Source organism: Fusarium proliferatum, assembly GCF_900067095.1.
Source record: "Fusarium proliferatum ET1 genome assembly, contig: FPRO_scaffold012, whole genome shotgun sequence".
NCBI lineage: Eukaryota > Fungi > Ascomycota > Sordariomycetes > Hypocreales > Nectriaceae > Fusarium > Fusarium proliferatum.
The window spans coordinates 1,343,401-1,360,898 of record NW_022194801.1 but is presented as its reverse complement, the minus strand read 5'-3'; the positions used below and the strand labels follow the sequence as shown (position 1 = coordinate 1,360,898).

The following is a 17,498-nucleotide window of genomic DNA, read 5'->3' as shown; positions in this document are numbered from 1 at the left end:
TGTCTTTAAAATCGGGAGATTTCATTCTAAGCTCTGCAGCTTCGTCATGCACACCCGTATTTTCTTTAGCCGAAAGACCATCGCAAGAGTATGTTTTTGGCAATGAGAAATCCGTTTCTCGTCAACTGGGCGGATATTTAACCTTATCAAGTTTAGCTTTCGATAGATTAAACGGTATCAAAGCGCGCGGAGTTATTTATGCCAACGCCCAACGATGGCATGGCTTCTGCTTGAGAAAGAATTTAGAATGCAATGCCAGTTTCGCAGTATCTCAATGCCGATTTTTAAAACTGTCAGTTCATGCACAAACTACTTCGAACTATATAACCAGAGCCTTCCACTCACTTATCAATGCCAAGATGCAAAGCAAGTTCAGAGTAGTCCTTAGTCCATAATCCTGGAGAACTTCGCGGCCACTGAGAGCGAAAACCCAAGCAACGTTGGGAGCGGACTGGGAGCTTCTTTGCGGTATCCATGCTAACAATAAACGGATGAGCCTCTTCAGGAGCAAGGAAGTTGGCGCAGAAAGTAACAGCCAAGCATCCACGCTCCTGGTCGGTTTTATTCTCACCCGTGCCGTGAACAACCTTTCCACTAATAAGCAGGCAATCTCCAGCCTTCATTTCAGCCGCAATCGTCATGTCTCGGTCGCCGTGCTGGTTGAATTCCCACTTATGGCTTCCAGGGATGATGCGAGTGGCGCCGTTGGCCTCTGTGAAATCAGTCGTGGCGACGAGGAAGTTGATCTGCGCTTCTGGGCCGTCTTTGCCCACCATCAAGAAGATTGGGTACGCGCCCAGGTCTCGGTGCAAAGTCTGTGCTTTCTGGCCAGGTCCAACATGGATTGTTGAAGCACTGCTCAGCCAGTAGGCATCTTGGGCCAATTTTCCTCGGTAGGCAAAACATCGCCCAGAGATGGCGTGGATGAAGTCGTTGTCTAAAAGATGGTCGCGGAAGATAGCGCTATTGTTGGTGAGGTCACCTGCGCGCTTTGTGTTCATGCCGTGGAAGTTCTGCAGACGCACATCGCTTGCATGGCCCCCAATAGCCACCTTCTGTAGGATTGGATCCATCTCTTGATTCAGTTGCTCAACCTGATCTGGCGTAAGGAGGCCTTTGATTATAACTGCGCCATCCTCCTCCCAGTATTGGAACACTTCGTCCAGAGCTGTAGCCGATGTGACTTGACCAAGCTCTGTGCGACCATTCGGCACCGCAGTCTGGGGAACCTTTTCTTTATTCATTATGGTTTAGATGTGTAAACTGTCTGTAATCTTCAAGATAAAACGGCTTGGTTGTCTTGTTTCCTATCAGCTATGCCTATAACGGTCATATATAATATCATTGAGCTCAAGGGGATGTGGAAATCCGAGACGGAGTGTCTCTAGAGCTAGACATATCATCCGGATGGGCCACCGGATGCCAAATCCGTTATCCTATTGCTTACTTGTCACAGAGTACTACAATGTAGTCGAATACACACTATGGTACCCGTTTTGACGGATGCCTCTCGGATAACCAAACTCAGCTGTTACCGTCAAAGAATCTAGCATCTCGCGAAGGAAGCCAGGCTGTCATCCCGTCTGTTTCTCAAGCTATTTGAAATATCCAATTCTCGTTCTTTGTTCTTTGGGGTGAAATTGTCAACAAGGTCTCCCACAATACACATTTACTACTTTGTCACTATGGATACCCTCACGCATGTCCTCTTACTTCCAGAGGCCCTGGAAACACTCGGTTCTCCCTCTGTTATTATACCTCGGGCTTCATCCACGTCAGATGAGGTGGTCTCTTATGCCCATCTTACTGACTTAGTACAATCGCTGCAGCAAGATCTCGCTGCGCTTGGCATCTCCGCCGGCAACAAATTAGCTTTGGTATTACCCAATGGACTTCAATATGTCGCCATTTTGCTTGCAGCGATTCGGCAACGTGCTATTTCGGCGCCAATACATCCCAACTCCACGCGGGAGGAGTGCAAGCAGATCTTTTCTCTCATGGTGCCGGATCTAGTCGTTGTGATCTCGTCTGGATCCAGTACGAATGGGCTGCAGAGTGCGCAGGCGGCTGTGCTTGCGGCTCAGGACCTGAGCTTGCTAGTGGCCTCATGTCACGCATATCCGCAAAGTGGACGACTCAGCTTTCGGTTCGCACTATCACGAGTAGCCTATGAAGCTGGAGCTTCCAAATATCCCGCCCCCTGCGCAGAGTATTCGCGAGACGATGTTATGGCAGAGGACAAAGTCCTTATGTTATTCACTAGCGGAACCACCGGACGGCCCAAGTCAGTTCAGCTTACACACACCAATCTTCTCGTTGCAATGCGTATAATCATAGCAGCGCACAGACTCACATCAAGAGATCGGTCATTATTGATAACACCACTGTTCCACATCATTGGCATTGCAGGGAGTTTGTTGCCAACCTTGTTCACGGGAGGCTGTGCCGTCATACCGGCTTCTCTCCCAGCAAGCTTCTGGCAAGATTGTCACGACTACTCCATTACATGGTATCATGCTGTTCCAACGCTTCATCAACTTCTACTTTCATTTCCTCTGCCAAAGGATGGTGTGCCAACGACATTGAGATTTATACGCTCTGGTGGCAGTGACATGAGCCCTTACTTATTCAACAGATTACAAAAATTGGGAGTTCCGCTGTTGGAGGTCTACGGAATGACTGAGACGGCGCCAGCAATATTCTGTAACCCTTTTCCAGTCACGGGTACAAGCATCACTATCCTGAGACAGCCAGGTCAATACCCGATTCCCGACGCTGTGGATGTCATGATACTCCCACCGGAGCGAGCATCGAGCTCCGAACCCAATGGGGAGCTTGATGAACCCAAAGACAAGGATCCTGTATCGAGACTCACCAAAGAACTTGGTGTTCGGGGAGAGATATGTCTTCGCGGTAAGAACATCATGGCGGGTTATACAAATAACCCGACCGCCAATGCGGAAGCATTTCTCCCAAATGGGTTCTTTCGTACAGGTGATCTTGGTGTAATACTTCCACGCCAATACCTGGCCTTGATTGGAAGAGTCAAAGAGATTATCAATAAGGGCGGCGAAAAGATCAGCCCTGCCGAAATCGAACATGTGGCTCGGTTACATGATGAAGTCAAAGATGCTGCTTGTTTCCGGATCAAGGAGGAGATATACGGTGAGATTATTGGTACGTGATAGCTCTATGAAGAGGCATTTGGAAGCAAATACAGGGTCCAACATGACGATTTCTTCAACTCACATGACACACAGGCCTTGCCATCGTAACAAATCCGGCAACCAAATCAATCACACAAACGGTTATCAAAAAGCATATGCGTCACCATTTAGCCATGTTTAAGGTGCCAGACAAGGTAAGAAACGACCATCCATTAAAAGGGGAGAAGGCCGAAGCATGCTGACGCTCCTACGCCTAAGGTCTTGTTTGTTCAAGAAATCCCGTATAATCGGACTGGCAAGCCAAGAAGAACTTTACTTTCGGAACTGTATGATAAAGGAGGGCTAATATAGGGTCAAATCAGGAGGCAGAACAGAGATCAAGTTTTGGATATGGAGTACATGTAATTTAGCTGGGAAGCTGCTGTTCGTGAGGGTTACTAGTTGAATCATAGTTATTATCACATGAATTTTATTTTTACTTATACAATCTTGTCCAGTGCGTTGCCTTGATATGCCTCGTTGAGATGTCGCAAGCTTTAACTATCAATCAATACATCCTTGTCCCCTTTGTCTCCCATGATACAGTCAATTCTTTTCATGGCACGCTCCGCTATACTTTACAGACAATACAGGCCAACCCATTTACGATAAGCAAAGGGTCAACACACTGTCTATAACTCTCTAACGGGGCTAATTACATCCAAACCCTCCATCACTTTCTCATATACCATAAACACAATCCCACCGCTCATGACGAGTCTTGTGGAGCGAGCTACCGCACCCCTCCAGAGGGCGAGAACACCTTCTTGCTCCAGGATGTTTTTCGCGCAAGTGAATGAATTCCTATATCTTGTTCTTGCTTGAAGCCCTTGCATGCGGGTCTTGATAGTGTCGAGCGGCTGTGTCAGATAGACGGTGATCAATCCAGCAAGACTTCCGATGATAAAGGTGTCGACGGTGCCGATTCTCTTGTTCTGAGGGGTGCGTGATTGCACAACTTGCTTCAAGAATGTGTAGGATCCTAGCCGGATAGCGCTGCCTGCAGACTGTCGAGCGGTGGTTGGCCAAAATCCTTGGAAGAAGCCCCTCAGACCATGCTCCCGTGCAATGATGGATATTGCATGAATCGAATTCTGGATTCTAGGCTTCTCTAATCTGCGGTCCTCAATACTGCTACACGTCAGAATGATTTTGAGAAGAACGGGAAAGGGATTTAGAATGTACATCACTGTCTTGATTAGCTCAGTCGGTGTTACAGCCAGAAGCGACTCAGTCGCTCCAGCACCGAAGCCTGCCACAAGAATTCTGGATCTGGATATGTTCCCATTGGAGTCGGTAAGTAGTTTCTGATAGAATTCGAAGCATACGAATCCTGAATCGTGAATTAGCCAGTTCATCAAGTGTTATTATGAGCATGGGAGACATGCTGATGCTTGTTTTCACCGAGTTGCCTATGAGAAATGGCATGCATCCTGAATACCACTGTAGTCCGAACTTTGGCCATGGTACATTCTGCTTATTCCGGCCTGTATCTTGATTTAGCTGCAGCCGCGTTTTCGCAACTATGTTGAATTATCTGGATTAGCGAATTGTTGCTCCCTTCGCAACGGGCGTCGTGCTGGTAACACATAGCCTCAGAGTCACCGCACCGTACATTCTATAGGATACGTAATCGCTTGCATCACAACAAGTTAGCTCCCAAGACGTCAATAGTGGATGGTTAAAAACATGCCTATCTCAATTCCACCAGCAACAGACCCTGCAATTAGCGAATGAAATGTATCCGAAGTCCTGTGTCCTACTGGTGCTACAGGTATATTATAGAGGGACATTGTGGTAGTTCAAGACAGACAGCAAAAATTGTCAGAGAAGGACCGCTTCTAATTAAGAATATTCTTTAAAAATGCTGATAGTCAAACAACAGCCTTATCAATATCATAGCTGGCACTGGGCCTCTAGAGAGCAGAGCACATACACCCCACTCGCTATCTCCCTAGTAACTGGTGTATTGGGGCAATTCCCCAGGTTTCCACTTCAGGACATCCGTTTACGATCTGCCGAGAATACCGGACCGAGACGCCGGCAGATCGCTCCGATCGGTAAGCCTAAGCAGACTGTTCCAGTTCCGTCACCGACTTGAATGGGTGGACTGGTTGAGCGATCTGTGGTGGCCATCTCTTTTCTATTTCTCCGGAAAGGCATTTGTGCATGCAGCATAAATAAGTTCCCTGAGATAGTCTTGCATTGTGTGGCTAGCAATCCATCGCGCACCTACAATTTTATAACAATATCAATACTGTCCTCCTTGATCATCCCATCTGTCGTTTTCAAGGGAGATTTAAGATCTCAATTTTTGTCTCAAAATCCGACATGTATCACATTGAACCCATCTGGGATGCCAGGTCGTCGCTATGCTTAGCTGCTACAATTGTGGCAATGGTATGCTGTAAAAGATGATCTAGACATGGTCAAGGCTAACCAATGAGTCAAGCTGGTCTTGATTGGAATTGGTGTGATTATGTACAACATCTTCCTCCATCCAGCGTCCAAGTTCCCGGGACCAACGATCGCTGGTGCCACCAGTCTTAGGTACCATTGGGCCATGTCTACGGGGAACGTCGCGCCGTGGTTACGGGAACAGCATGCTAGATACGGTGAGATCGTGCGTATCGCTCCAGACATGATCAGCTACGTGAACCCCGACGCTTGGAGAGACATATACGCCTACAAGCCCGGTAAAAAGGAGCAGAACGGGATCGACTGGACCATTCCGTCTCGCGACGATGATGTTCCCAGCATGTTCTCGGAGGCCAATGATGCGGAGCATAACCGTGTCAGACGTCTCTTCTTGCCTGCTTTCTCTGACAGAGCTCTGAAACAGCAGGAACCTCTCCTTTCAAAGTACAGTGACCAGCTTATTGACCTAATTCGCCGAGGCATCGATGACAACAGCAATCAAGAGTTTGACGCAGTCAAGTTGTACAATTTCACTACCTTTGACATCATGGGCGATCTCACCTTTGGAGAACCTCTTGGTCTGCTGAAGAATTCTTCGTATACAGAATGGGTCCAGAACCTTTTCCACGACATCAAGACCGTTGGAATATTTCTCTTCATCTTCGACTTTCCCCCACTCCCGTGGCTAGTTAGAAAGTTCTCGCCACCATCAATCCAAAGGGCACACGAGATCCATAAGAGGCACACTGTTGAGCGTGTCAATCGGCGGCTCGAAAGAGGCCTTGATCGACCAGACATCTGGAACCTGGTTCTTAGCCAGCCAGAAGGACGAGGCCTAACACGCGCTCAGATGCATGCTAATGCGGACATCTTCATGATCGCTGGTACAGAAACGACGGCTACACTGCTTAGCGGCCTGACTTACTTGCTACTGAAGAACCCTGAAAAGTTGCAAAAGCTCGTCAAGGAAATCCGTGGTAGCTTTGGGTCTAGTGAGGAGCTTACTGTTGAGAATCTTGCTAGGCTGCCGTATCTCAGTGCGTGCCTCAGCGAAGGGTTACGCTGTTATCCACCTGTTCCCATCGGGCCCTCTCGCCTCACGCCCAAGACTGGAGCCGACGTGCTCGGAGAGCACATTCCAGGTCGCGTAAGTATTGCCTAAGACATACTGCTTCTCGATCTCGCGTCGTCTGTCTAACCAGGTTCTTGGTGTCATTGATATAGATCCGACTTACGATACCACAATGCGCGGCGTATTACTCCGAATTGAACTTCAAAGACCCGTACTCTTTCACTCCAGAGCGATGGCTCCCAGATACTGGATATGAGAATGATCGGAAAGGTATTCTGCAACCTTTTTTGATTGGCCCCCGAAATTGCATTGGACAGAAGTTAGTAGACCCTAATATCTTTGAAAAATGAGTCTTACTGACACATCTACCTATTAGTCTAGCTTATCATCAGATGCGCCTGATTCTTTGTAAGGTGTTATGGCATTATGATATAGAGTTGTGCTCCGATAAAGGAAACTGGCTCCTGGATCAAAAGATGTATATTTTCTGGGAGAAACGCCCCTTAATGGTAAAATTTATACACGCACAGAAGTAAGAGATAGATTAAGCAAGGTTGGGTGTACCATTAAATTTAGACTATAAGATCTAGCTATACATATGCACTATTTTTAAATAGCTTTATTACCTTCTCAGTTGTCTATGTAGCTTATAAGAAGAGAAAGTATCTTTGCTTTTCGAACAACGTTAAAAACGCGGTTCAAATCAGGCTAAGTTAGGCGGCCCCACAGCTGGCTATACCGAGGAAGGGGAAGCAGCTGATTGGATAGACACTTCGGGTACCTAATGCAGTAAAAGTGATGAGGTCACTTGATGCTCGGATACCGAATTGGGTTATCCGCAATATACGAATTTCTGATGTCTAAGTTTCTGGTTGCCCATACCATCCTCGTTTCTTGCATTAGACCGTAGCTGTTTGATTCCAATTACCTCACGGGCAGAATGAGAACATTATCTCCACTCTTTCTAATGATATAACGAAGAAACTATGGGTCCTCTTGATGCTGTCGGTGTTCGGTAGCAAGTCGCATATATCAAACATCAAGTATTCATTGCACATAATACTAAATAGCTGTCACACGCCCCTTGACTGGTCCAAGCCCATCCTCTTCAATTCTCTCTCTGCTTCAGAGCAAACTTTATACGAACCAGGCGCAATAAACGACTAGACACAGCTTCCAAAACACACAAAATTGTCATCTTGCCCACCACATGCCACCAGCGAATCAAAGATGAATGGGGGCCATGATCTTGTACTTCTTACTGGCGCAACCGGACACGTGGGCTATGCTGTGCTTGTCAAGATCCTGCAAGCAGGCTACAATGTTCGCGTAACACTACGTGAAATGAGCCAGGCAGACGCCATCCTCTCTTCTGGCCTTGTCAAAGAAGCTCTTAGTTGCGGAAAACTTGACATCTCATTCGTTCATGTTCCCAACTTCACGGCACCAGATGCCTTTGGTTCTGTTCTTTCAAATGTCACCCAAATTGTTCATGTTGCAAGTGCTCTTCGCCGAGGCCCAAGCACAGACCTGAAGGGCGCAATAATCGACGTGGCAGTCAAGGGCACAAAAAATATCCTCCGGGCAGCTCAGAGTTGTCCTTCTGTAAGGAGAGTCGTCATTACATCTTCAACCTCTGCCATCGTGGACCCGCATCCCGCTGTGAATCAATCACCGACTGGTCGCTGTATCACGCCGTCGGATCGTCACGTTGACTATGATGCCGAGTATTACCGAGGCAACTCACACAAGGCTTACACTGCAGCCAAGACTGCAGCTCTCAATGCCACAGACGCTTTTCTGGCTGCAGCCGGTGGTGGCGGAGGAACCTCACCACTACATTTCGACGTTATCAACATTATGCCATCTTTCGTGTTTGGGCCTAAAGGCCTGGCCGCTTCACCAACTGATGTGATAAATGGCAGCAACATCTTCGGCATTGGTGTTGTCATGCGCCACAATCCATGGAAAGGTATCAGACTCGAGGCACTGTGCTGCCATGTTGACGACGTTGCACAGATCCATGTGAACGCGCTCGATGAGCGTGGACTGCTCCCACTGAAACCTGGAACACATCGAGATTTTATCCTAGGCGTCAAGTTCAAGCCGGAGGATATTCGACAGGTCGTGAAGAGCAGATTCCCGATCGAGTTCTGGGAAAACGAATCCGCTGTTTTTGGAGCACGTGGCACGTATGAATGGTATCATATTGATTATGATTTTCGCCCTGCAGAAGATCTACTTGGGAAGCCTTTCAAAACATTGGGGGAACAAATATACGACAGTGGAAGTCAGGTTTTGGGAATGTCGAAGGGATTGATGACAAAAGCATAGGACTTAAACGTTCTATATGACTTAAACATGCATGAAAAGACTTTGATTTCGGCATTTCTTACCATAGCATACCTCGCAACTGTTGTTTTACTAATGCTGATATATCTTTCTCACCCCAGTTCGTCCACATTCCCTTGCCATGCGTTGTATTCGTCTTTTGTTTTTCTCTGGGCCAATTTAATTTCTTGGTAGAAGTAAGGCAATATGTCCAGGCACGAGCTCGAGCTGCGTGATGAAAAAAGGTTTGAACAAGAGGCGTAAACTTCTGAATTTCCCAAAGCACTCTAGCTATCCGAGTCCAACAAGCTTGTAATGGGATCCTCGGACCCTTTAGCCAGTTCCGCTATGAAGAATTTAAAGTTTGCGAAGAATGCCTGCGCCTTATCATGATCAAGGAGCTGCGATTGATAGTACATTCGAAGTCGCAACTGACCTTGCTTTTGTAAGGTTGACAGCAGTATGGCCCAATTACTCTTGAACTCATACTGCTGCAAGTCTCTCCTCATTTTTATTGCTGTAATGTTCGCCTCGGCCTTATCCGCAGTCCAGGATTCGTTTCCGAAACCGTATAGCTCTGACTTCAAGTTGACCATTGACTGCACCCATGGGTTGCCCTCAGCGTCCGGGTGGATGTTTGGAACAACCCCCTGCTCCCATTTCGCCGTCTCCAACACTTCTTCCTTTACCTTGTTGAGGAACCTTTCGGTTCCTTTTTCGGTGTCATCAAGTTTCACACGGAACGGTGTCCCTGTTACCAACGGGCCCATGACTCGACTCAAGTCCATGAACGAGTCGGAAGATCTTCCATGGCGAGCAAGCCCGAACGCGATGTCCTTGAGACCAGAGTGCTTTGATAGGGCCATGGCCCAGGCGGCCAGAATGACATGGGATGGATTTATTTGACCGCGCGTCCTCCGTGACTGAGTGACAACTGGAATCGGGACAATCTCAACCAATTCACCATCAAGCTCGCCTCCTACCACGGCCTCGTTGAGGGGGTGTACATTTGCGAGGTTGGCACTTTTCATGTACGATGCCCAGTATTGGGATAGTCTGTCATCGTGGTTATGGGCGCGATTGTGCTCGACAAAATCCCCATACCAAGGTCGCTCAGGATTCTGCAGGCTAGAATATTCCGCCGGCTGCTCCAGTATCTGGCGTATTTCCTTGTCGATCAGATAGCGAGAGAAGGCATCGCAGTGCGTGTGATCAAAACTGATAACAAAGAAGCTCTTTCCTTGGTGTCGCTCGTCCCCGAGTACAAGGCTGTATCGTACTGAAGACGCACCGAGGCGTTGCTTTTCAGTCATTGTGTCATTGAGATATGTCTGCAAGTCGGTAGGATAGGTCCAGGTTGACAAGCCGTATGAAAGCCGGACTTGAGTGAACTTTCCAGTGTCGTCCTCTATGATGATCGTACGAAAGATTGGGTTTTTGGCTTCCAGATGCTTGGTTAGCTGAGCCAAGCCTTGTTTCAGGTCGCGCCCTTCGACTTCGTAGACGTAGTTGATAAGACCGACATTGCCATTTAACCCCAAATGAAGAAAGAATTCTATCAGTATGAACCGGATTAGCGCAACCTTTAGACGGAACATGAAGCTTTGCGGTACATCGTTCCCTGACTGCTGGAGCTCACCTTGAATGGGACTGATAGGCGCAATTTGGCATACAGACTCTCGTTCTATGTTGAATTCCTTCAGGGCCCTTTCCACTGTCTCTAGGTTGATATCTGTCTTCTTTCTACCAACCCAATCGTCCGTTCTGCCGGTTGACTTATCACAACTGCGGTTGACTGGCCCCCAGCCATTCCTGCCTTGAACTTGTGGGCTGATGATGCTCCAGAAGTCTTTCACAGTCGAGTCTTGATCTAACCGTTAGTCGTGATGCTAAAATTTCAAATGAATTAGTACATACTGTCGTAAAAAGTTTGCAGATCGACAGTAATAGCGGATTGTGCCGCTTCGGATAAGAGCTGAATGGCTTTGACCTGGTCACATGATATGCAATTAGTTCCGGCTTCTTTTCAGTGTGAAGACTCCCATAAAATCAGACGAGTCTGGGCCGAGGTTTTTACGTACTGAATCGCCTCCTACTTTCATATAAAGTTAGCAAATACTACACCTAATAAGATAGTAGAAACCTACAGTCAAAGAAAGAATCATCATCTTCAATCTCGGATGCTGGTACTGCCAATACCTTAGACCATATTTGTCGGAGCTGCTCTACCGAATTCATTTTGTGTATAATAACAAGACAGGACAAAAGGTATAAGTTCTGGACGTAGGTTTTATTCTAATTACTAGAGAGGATATAACAAGTTCAGACACTATAGAAAGTCGGAGCATTAAGCCCTTAATACTGAAAATGCGTGTTTAGATGTAGGGTAGTGGATTGTTGAATTTCCTACGGCTACCTCAGTGCATTTTTCCGAGAATAAAGGCCAGTGCTCGCTTAGTCAGGGGTTAAACCCACTGTGTCCCGCTTTACTGCAGCTTTACCTACTGTTTAGCCATTATCCGAGACCAGGATTGTTAGCCAGTGTGAAGGAAGACTCGGCAAAGTCGGCTTCGTCTGAAGCTGCTGACGTCCGCATGTTTAATTAGCTTTCGGTTTCCCAAAACGTGTTTCCGACTCTCTGTGAAATTTCGCTATCCCTCGAACCCGCCTGAAAAATAATTTCCGTTCGACAATCCGAGCACAGGCAATATGCGCGGCTTGAACACTACTGCGGTTTCTCTTGTCTTATCGGCAATCTGGTCTTATGGTCTGGATCATGGCGGGAGTGGCTCGCTATACTCGACGCTATGCCACTACATCGGGACTTTCTGCAAAACGTTTCCTTTGCTTGTGGTCAGTCGCTTCATTTGGTCTGCCATCATTTGGCCCACTTTCTTTTCCCCATTGCGACACCTACCCAATATTCCAAGTGATGGCTGGTTGAGTAAGGAAACACTGAGGTTGGTCACAGAGCCAAGAGGGATTCCTCAGAGCGACTGGTATGTCAGGATTTCAACATACACGCGCTTGGCGACCTTGAAATTGACGTAGTATACATTCCAGGATCAATTCAATGTCCAACGAGCCCATTGATTTGGCCCGCTACCGAAGTTTTCTGGGCGTCGAACGAATATTAGTCATATCTCCCAAAGCCCTCGCCGAGGTCCTCACGACCAAGAGTTATAATTTCCGCAAACCAGACCTTATTGTATCAGAATTGAAGCAAGCTACTGGAATGGGAGTCTTGCTCGCTGAAGGGAGCGAGCATAAATTCCAGAGAAAGGTTTTACAGACTGCGTTCAACTATCGGCACATCAAAAACCTCTACCCTATCTTCTGGGATGTTGCTGGAGAGTTTGCGACGGCACTCGAGAAGCAAGTCCTTGAGAGACAGCAAAGTTCCTCAGGTACGGAGACAGTCATAGATATTGTTGATTGGGCTAGCAGAGCCACCTTGGATATCATCGGCATCGCTGGAATGGGCCAAGGGTTTGATGCCATCCAGAATGCCGATAGCCAATTGCACCAAGCTTATCGCATGATATTTGAGCCATCTCGGGAGGCTATCTTTCTCGCTGTCCTCAGGCTCATTTTCCCTGACCGACTGGTGAACTGGCTTCCATTACGGCGAAACAAGCGAATGCATCATGGCATACAGGTCATCCGCTCCAAGTGTCTAGAACTTATTCGGCAAAGACAGGAGCAAATCAGACTTCTACCATCTGGGGGAGACGGACTTGGTAGTGATATTCTCACCGTGGCTCTCTTGAACGGTGGCTTCTCGGACGAGAAGTTGATTGATCAGCTTATGACCTTTCTTGCTGCTGGGCACGAGACAACAGCCACGGCTCTCACTTGGGCCGTATATATTCTCTGTAAGCAGCCCGAAATACAAACTAGGCTGCGAGCAGAGATCAAACTAAATTTTCCGAGCCCCAAAACCTCGCCAACATCCCAAGGACCCAGCTTAAACGTGTTGCAGGAAGCCATTGACTTGAAATTGCCATATTTGAATGCAGTTTGTCTCGAGGTTTTGCGATACTTTGCCCCCATTCCACTCACGATGCGAGAAGCGACGTGTGACACAACTATTCTCCAAACAGCGGTACCTGCTGGCACTAGAATAATCCTGGCACCCCGCGTTACGAATCGTGATTCTGCCCTTTGGGGCTCTGATGCAAACAACTTCAATCCCGACCGCTGGCTGTCGCCGAAGGGCGAGAATGCAAAGGCCACTGAGCACTCTGAATTCGACACAGGCAATCAAGACCGAGGCCTTGCTGGAGATAGTTCAGCTACAACAAAGGAAACTAAGAAGACAGGCCCCGGTAAAAGTGAGGCACGAAGCAACTATGCTGACTTGACCTTTTTACATGGACCGCGAAGCTGTATTGGACAGTCGTTTGCCCGAGCCGAGTTTGCTATTCTACTAGCTACTCTGGTTCTCCATTTCGAGTTCCAGATTGAGGACTCAACGCTCCTGGACGAACGAAACATCCGGATAAGTAGAGGGGTAACATCGAGGATAGTTGGAGGTTTGGGAGTCAGGGTGAGACCAATAGCTGTTGTATAGTGGTAGACCTGAGATTTCTCCTTACATCAGAACAATCTACAGTTGCTGTTCAACCTCTAATTAATCTTTTTGTTACAACATAGTAGTGTTGATGATGGCGCAGGACTGCAAACCTCAGTCGGCATTTGTCCATGGAGATGGATATATCATATTGTCAACCAGGTCCTTTAGCTCATCTGAGGCTCTGCATACACTTTTCAACTTCGTCTTTAAAGTAGCTCAAGATAAACTTTCGATTAAGTTTCATCGTTGGAGTGACTAGTCCCTGATTTAGATTTAGCAAGTCTCCCAATGAACATCGAAGATGGAGGGCTGTGAACATACACTCTGCGGGGTCCATTCAAGATCAGTCACAACAACGCCAGCCACCGTTTCGATCTTGGACAAGCCGGAACCCTTGGCTATAGTTAGGAGATCTTTGAGCACATATGCAGACACTCTTTCGCTGCGCAAGGCACTCCCATCTTCCTTGAAGTCAAGTTCCCGGAACTTATCCTGCAGGAATCTCGTGTTTGGCATAATGATGACAATCGGCCTGGTATATTCGCAATCTGCGTGCACCATGACTTGAAGTATAGCCTGAGATGTCCTGTAGATGGATTCGAGCTTTTCCAAGGCGATGTACTCGCCGCCTTGCATTTTGACCAGGCTCTTGACTCGATCAATGATCTTGAGATGACCACGATCATCAAACTCGCCAATGTCGCCCGTTCTGAACCATCCGTCCCGGGCAAAGGCTTTTTCAGTCGCTTCAGGATCCTTGAAATATCCCTTAAAAACGACTGGCCCACGCACCAATATCTCGCCTTGACAAGGGCCAAAGTCCGCGTCTGTGAAGTATCCAAGCTCAGGAATGGAAACGAGTTTCACGTCCATAGCCGGGGAAGTTGGGCCGATTGCGCTAGTTGTTTGCTCAAAAGGAGAGCCCAACGCACCGTTGGCGCATGTTTCCGTGAGCCCATATCCCGTAAGCATCTCTGCCACAATTAGTGAGAGAAATTCCTTGGTATCGTTGGCGATGCCGCTACTGCCATTGAGGATATACCGCAGTCGTCCACCTGTCATTTGCCGAACCCTGCCAAATACCAAATCGTCTAATACGCCTTTGTAAGGTAGACTATATCTCACGGCGAGGGATTTGAGGCCCAACGCAGTCCAGAATACTGCTTTAGCAACGATACCAGAGCAATCGAGCCGAGAAAGTACCGCTTTCCTAATGGTCTCCCAAATCTGCGGGACACCAACCATTATAGTAGGCTTGAACTCAATCATATCCCCATGGCAGTTCCGGAGGGACGCATCTGTAAGGGTCTTTGGATTACCATAACCGAGTGTTCCGCCGATATACATGACGAGATTCTCGAGTGCCATCTCGAAGATATGGGCTAAAGGCAAATATGCAAGAACGCGTTCTCGGTCGCTGACGAAGTCATCTATACCACCTAACAGTCCAGTAACTGTCGAAATCTCATCAGCTATCCTTCGCTATAACTTTGGAACTGACCATTGAAGTCATCACTTACTGCCTGCGATAAAATTCTCGTGCGAAATGCAGCAACCTTTTGGGCGCCCAGTAGAGCCAGAAGTATACATGATACAGAAGAGATCAGACGGATTGATGTGAGTTGGCTCGGTCAAATTGTCTCGTCCAAGTTGGATAAGCTCCTCAAAGGCGATTACGTTGAGCTGAGGGTGCTTGCTCTTCAAGTCTGCGATTTCGTAGTCCCCAGAAAATATGCAATCTGTATTGATAATCACGGTTTTGACTTGAGAATTCTCAAGTGCAATATCTGCAGTACCCACGAGATGCGGATCAAGATATATCGCCTCAGATTGAGTTTGGGATAGAGAGTATTGAATGTCTTTGGCACTGAGCGTATCATAGCCTGTGACAATCGGAATCCCTTGGGAAGCGCATCCGTGTGACATGGATATCCAATTTGCACTTCTCATATGGAACAAGATCAGATGACTGGCTCAAAGTGTGACTTTTAAGAGGAAAGCATACCTAGTCGTACCAAACAAATAAACCTTACTGCTGCTAGAAAGTCCTAACTTGCGTAGTCCTGAGCCGATCTCGATGGTGAGCTGTTCGTATTGTGAATAGTTCAAATAATTATAAGGCCCCAGCTCATAGTATACCCATTCTTTCTTTTTGTCCTCTATGATCTTGAACTCGCGATGCATCTTGATGAGTTTGCGGGTACCAACGGTCTTGTGATGAGGGTACAGTTTAGCGCTATTGCGCACGATATCGAAGACTGTTCGCACCCCGTCGGTAGGGCGCTCCAACAGACCATGTTTGGCTCGAGGATGGCGACGAGGAAGACTCTCGCCTGCCACCTTCAAATAGCCCGGAGACTCAATAGTGTAGGGCGCTGTATGAAACATGGTGGGCCAATTTCTCTTGCCAGGTGAAAGTCCGGGGTAACCAAGGTAAATGGAATAATAATCCACGTCATTAGCAACTGAGTGCCAGTAATTATCCATTTAACTTGCAATCACGGAGCTATGCCAAGTTTCGTTCCGATACTACTTCATATTAGCTATCAGATATCGGGGCCCTGCATTGAGCCGGTTCGGTTCAGCTCATCTAGGTTTTTCAGTTCACTCCACTTCAATTCCGGTAGAGTACACCAAGCTCGGAAATCTCAATCCGTACTAGTTACCAAACCTGATCGGATGCAAAACTGGGTGTAAAGGTACCCTATGCAGGGATACCCTTGACGACTCATGAGTATTAATGATACGGCAAACAGCGTGTCTCTTATTGTCGCAGCCTGTTCCTGCATTACTCCGCCCCATTTCACTGATCTAGCTGATTTCTTATGTTCAAACCCATTACATCTGTCTGGCGAAAACCGCGCCGAGAGAACGGCTTGTGGACATTGACAATCAAACAAAATAAACAACGCGACCAACGACACATCGTAGAAGAAAATGCTCAAAAATCTCAAAAGCGGACAAGGTCTTCGCGATCGCGACGTTTTCTTCTGAGGTACAGCTGGGCCTTGCCACTCTTCTTCCCCATCGTGCTCCCTGCTCTTTATATCATACACCCGGTCCAATCCAACGTTTTCAGCCATTTTATCCTGTTGTCATACAAAAATGGCTATACAACTGACGGAATAGTATCGCCCCAAACCCAGTATGAAAAGGGTCTATGGGATTTGGCTAGTGTTGGCTTCTATACCAATGCTCTATTTCTCGCCCGCAAGTTCATGATGTAGAGCCTTTTGCGGCCTCTGGCGCGCAGAAATAATATCTTGACGACGGGAAAACAGCAACGCTTTATGGAGCAAATGTACACAGCGTGTTACTTGGCTCTAATGGGGCCTTTTGGACTATATGTCATGAAGACTACGCCAGGGTTGTGGCTTTTTCGAACACAGGGCATGTACCACTCATACCCTCATCGAAACCTTGGGCCAGCTATCAAATTCTATTATCTATTTCAAGCAGCCTATTGGGTGCAACAAAGTGTTGTTCTGGTGCTCCATCTGGAGAAACCTCGAAAGGACCATATGGAACTTACATTACACCACATTATCACCATTGCCCTTATCGCCCTTAGCTACAGGTTCCATTTCACGCATATTGGCATCTCCGTATATATTACTCACGATATCAGCGACCTATTTTTAGCAGTGAGTCACTTACTGAGCTTTGAAAGACACTTCTAATAGCAATGCCTTACTGCAGACTTCCAAATCACTCAACTACCTTGGACACCGCCTTCAGACACCAGCTTTCTCTTTTTGCGTCCTTGCCTGGATTTAATTACGGCATTATACGAACTAGCGAACTCTGTACTCAGTTTTGGCGGAATTTCGCACCATTGGTCCATTCGAGCTTGACTGGGAGGCACAACAGTACAAATGCCGATTATCCCAATGCA

At 47.3% G+C, this 17,498-nt stretch overlaps 8 protein-coding genes across 8 annotated transcripts; 4 read left to right on the top strand and 4 right to left on the bottom strand.

Moving 5' to 3' along the window:
• Window positions 1-341: 341 nt before the first annotated feature.
• FPRO_13589 (fumonisin cluster-dioxygenase) lies at window positions 342-1,244 on the bottom strand (the record flags this gene model as incomplete). The annotated part of the gene is made up of 1 exon (XM_031223058.1): window positions 342-1,244. One exon carries the CDS (start codon window positions 1,242-1,244, stop codon window positions 342-344), a length of 903 nt encoding a protein of 300 aa, XP_031088455.1.
• Window positions 1,245-1,685: 441 nt separating this feature from the next.
• On the top strand, window positions 1,686-3,185 carry FPRO_13588 (fumonisin cluster-fatty acyl-CoA Synthase; the record flags this gene model as incomplete). The annotated part of the gene is made up of 1 exon (XM_031223057.1): window positions 1,686-3,185. One exon carries the CDS (start codon window positions 1,686-1,688, stop codon window positions 3,183-3,185), a length of 1,500 nt encoding a protein of 499 aa, XP_031088454.1.
• Window positions 3,186-3,838: 653 nt separating this feature from the next.
• FPRO_13587 (putative fumonisin cluster-tricarboxylate transporter) lies at window positions 3,839-4,999 on the bottom strand (the record flags this gene model as incomplete). The annotated part of the gene is made up of 5 exons (XM_031223056.1): window positions 3,839-4,337; window positions 4,392-4,539; window positions 4,595-4,729; window positions 4,822-4,842; window positions 4,900-4,999. 5 exons carry the CDS (start codon window positions 4,997-4,999, stop codon window positions 3,839-3,841), a joined length of 903 nt encoding a protein of 300 aa, XP_031088453.1.
• A 538-nt stretch (window positions 5,000-5,537) lies between these two features.
• FPRO_13586 (fumonisin cluster-P450 monooxygenase) lies at window positions 5,538-7,108 on the top strand (the record flags this gene model as incomplete). The annotated part of the gene is made up of 4 exons (XM_031223055.1): window positions 5,538-5,606; window positions 5,659-6,771; window positions 6,849-7,015; window positions 7,078-7,108. The coding sequence occupies 4 exons, from the start codon at window positions 5,538-5,540 to the stop codon at window positions 7,106-7,108; spliced, it is 1,380 nt and encodes a 459-aa protein (XP_031088452.1).
• An 818-nt stretch (window positions 7,109-7,926) lies between these two features.
• Window positions 7,927-9,030, top strand: FPRO_13585 (fumonisin cluster-short-chain Dehydrogenase; the record flags this gene model as incomplete). Its single annotated transcript, XM_031223054.1, has 1 exon — window positions 7,927-9,030. The coding sequence occupies one exon, from the start codon at window positions 7,927-7,929 to the stop codon at window positions 9,028-9,030; it is 1,104 nt and encodes a 367-aa protein (XP_031088451.1).
• A 284-nt stretch (window positions 9,031-9,314) lies between these two features.
• On the bottom strand, window positions 9,315-11,265 carry FPRO_13584 (fumonisin cluster-peptidsynthase condensation domain; the record flags this gene model as incomplete). The annotated part of the gene is made up of 4 exons (XM_031223053.1): window positions 9,315-10,891; window positions 10,945-11,017; window positions 11,109-11,122; window positions 11,175-11,265. The coding sequence occupies 4 exons, from the start codon at window positions 11,263-11,265 to the stop codon at window positions 9,315-9,317; spliced, it is 1,755 nt and encodes a 584-aa protein (XP_031088450.1).
• A 471-nt stretch (window positions 11,266-11,736) lies between these two features.
• FPRO_13583 (fumonisin cluster-P450 monooxygenase) lies at window positions 11,737-13,600 on the top strand (the record flags this gene model as incomplete). The annotated part of the gene is made up of 2 exons (XM_031223052.1): window positions 11,737-12,026; window positions 12,091-13,600. 2 exons carry the CDS (start codon window positions 11,737-11,739, stop codon window positions 13,598-13,600), a joined length of 1,800 nt encoding a protein of 599 aa, XP_031088449.1.
• A 172-nt stretch (window positions 13,601-13,772) lies between these two features.
• On the bottom strand, window positions 13,773-15,991 carry FPRO_13582 (fumonisin cluster-fatty acyl-CoA Synthase; the record flags this gene model as incomplete). Its single annotated transcript, XM_031223051.1, has 4 exons — window positions 13,773-13,865; window positions 13,925-15,057; window positions 15,124-15,545; window positions 15,609-15,991. The coding sequence occupies 4 exons, from the start codon at window positions 15,989-15,991 to the stop codon at window positions 13,773-13,775; spliced, it is 2,031 nt and encodes a 676-aa protein (XP_031088448.1).
• Window positions 15,992-17,498: the final 1,507 nt, after the last annotated feature.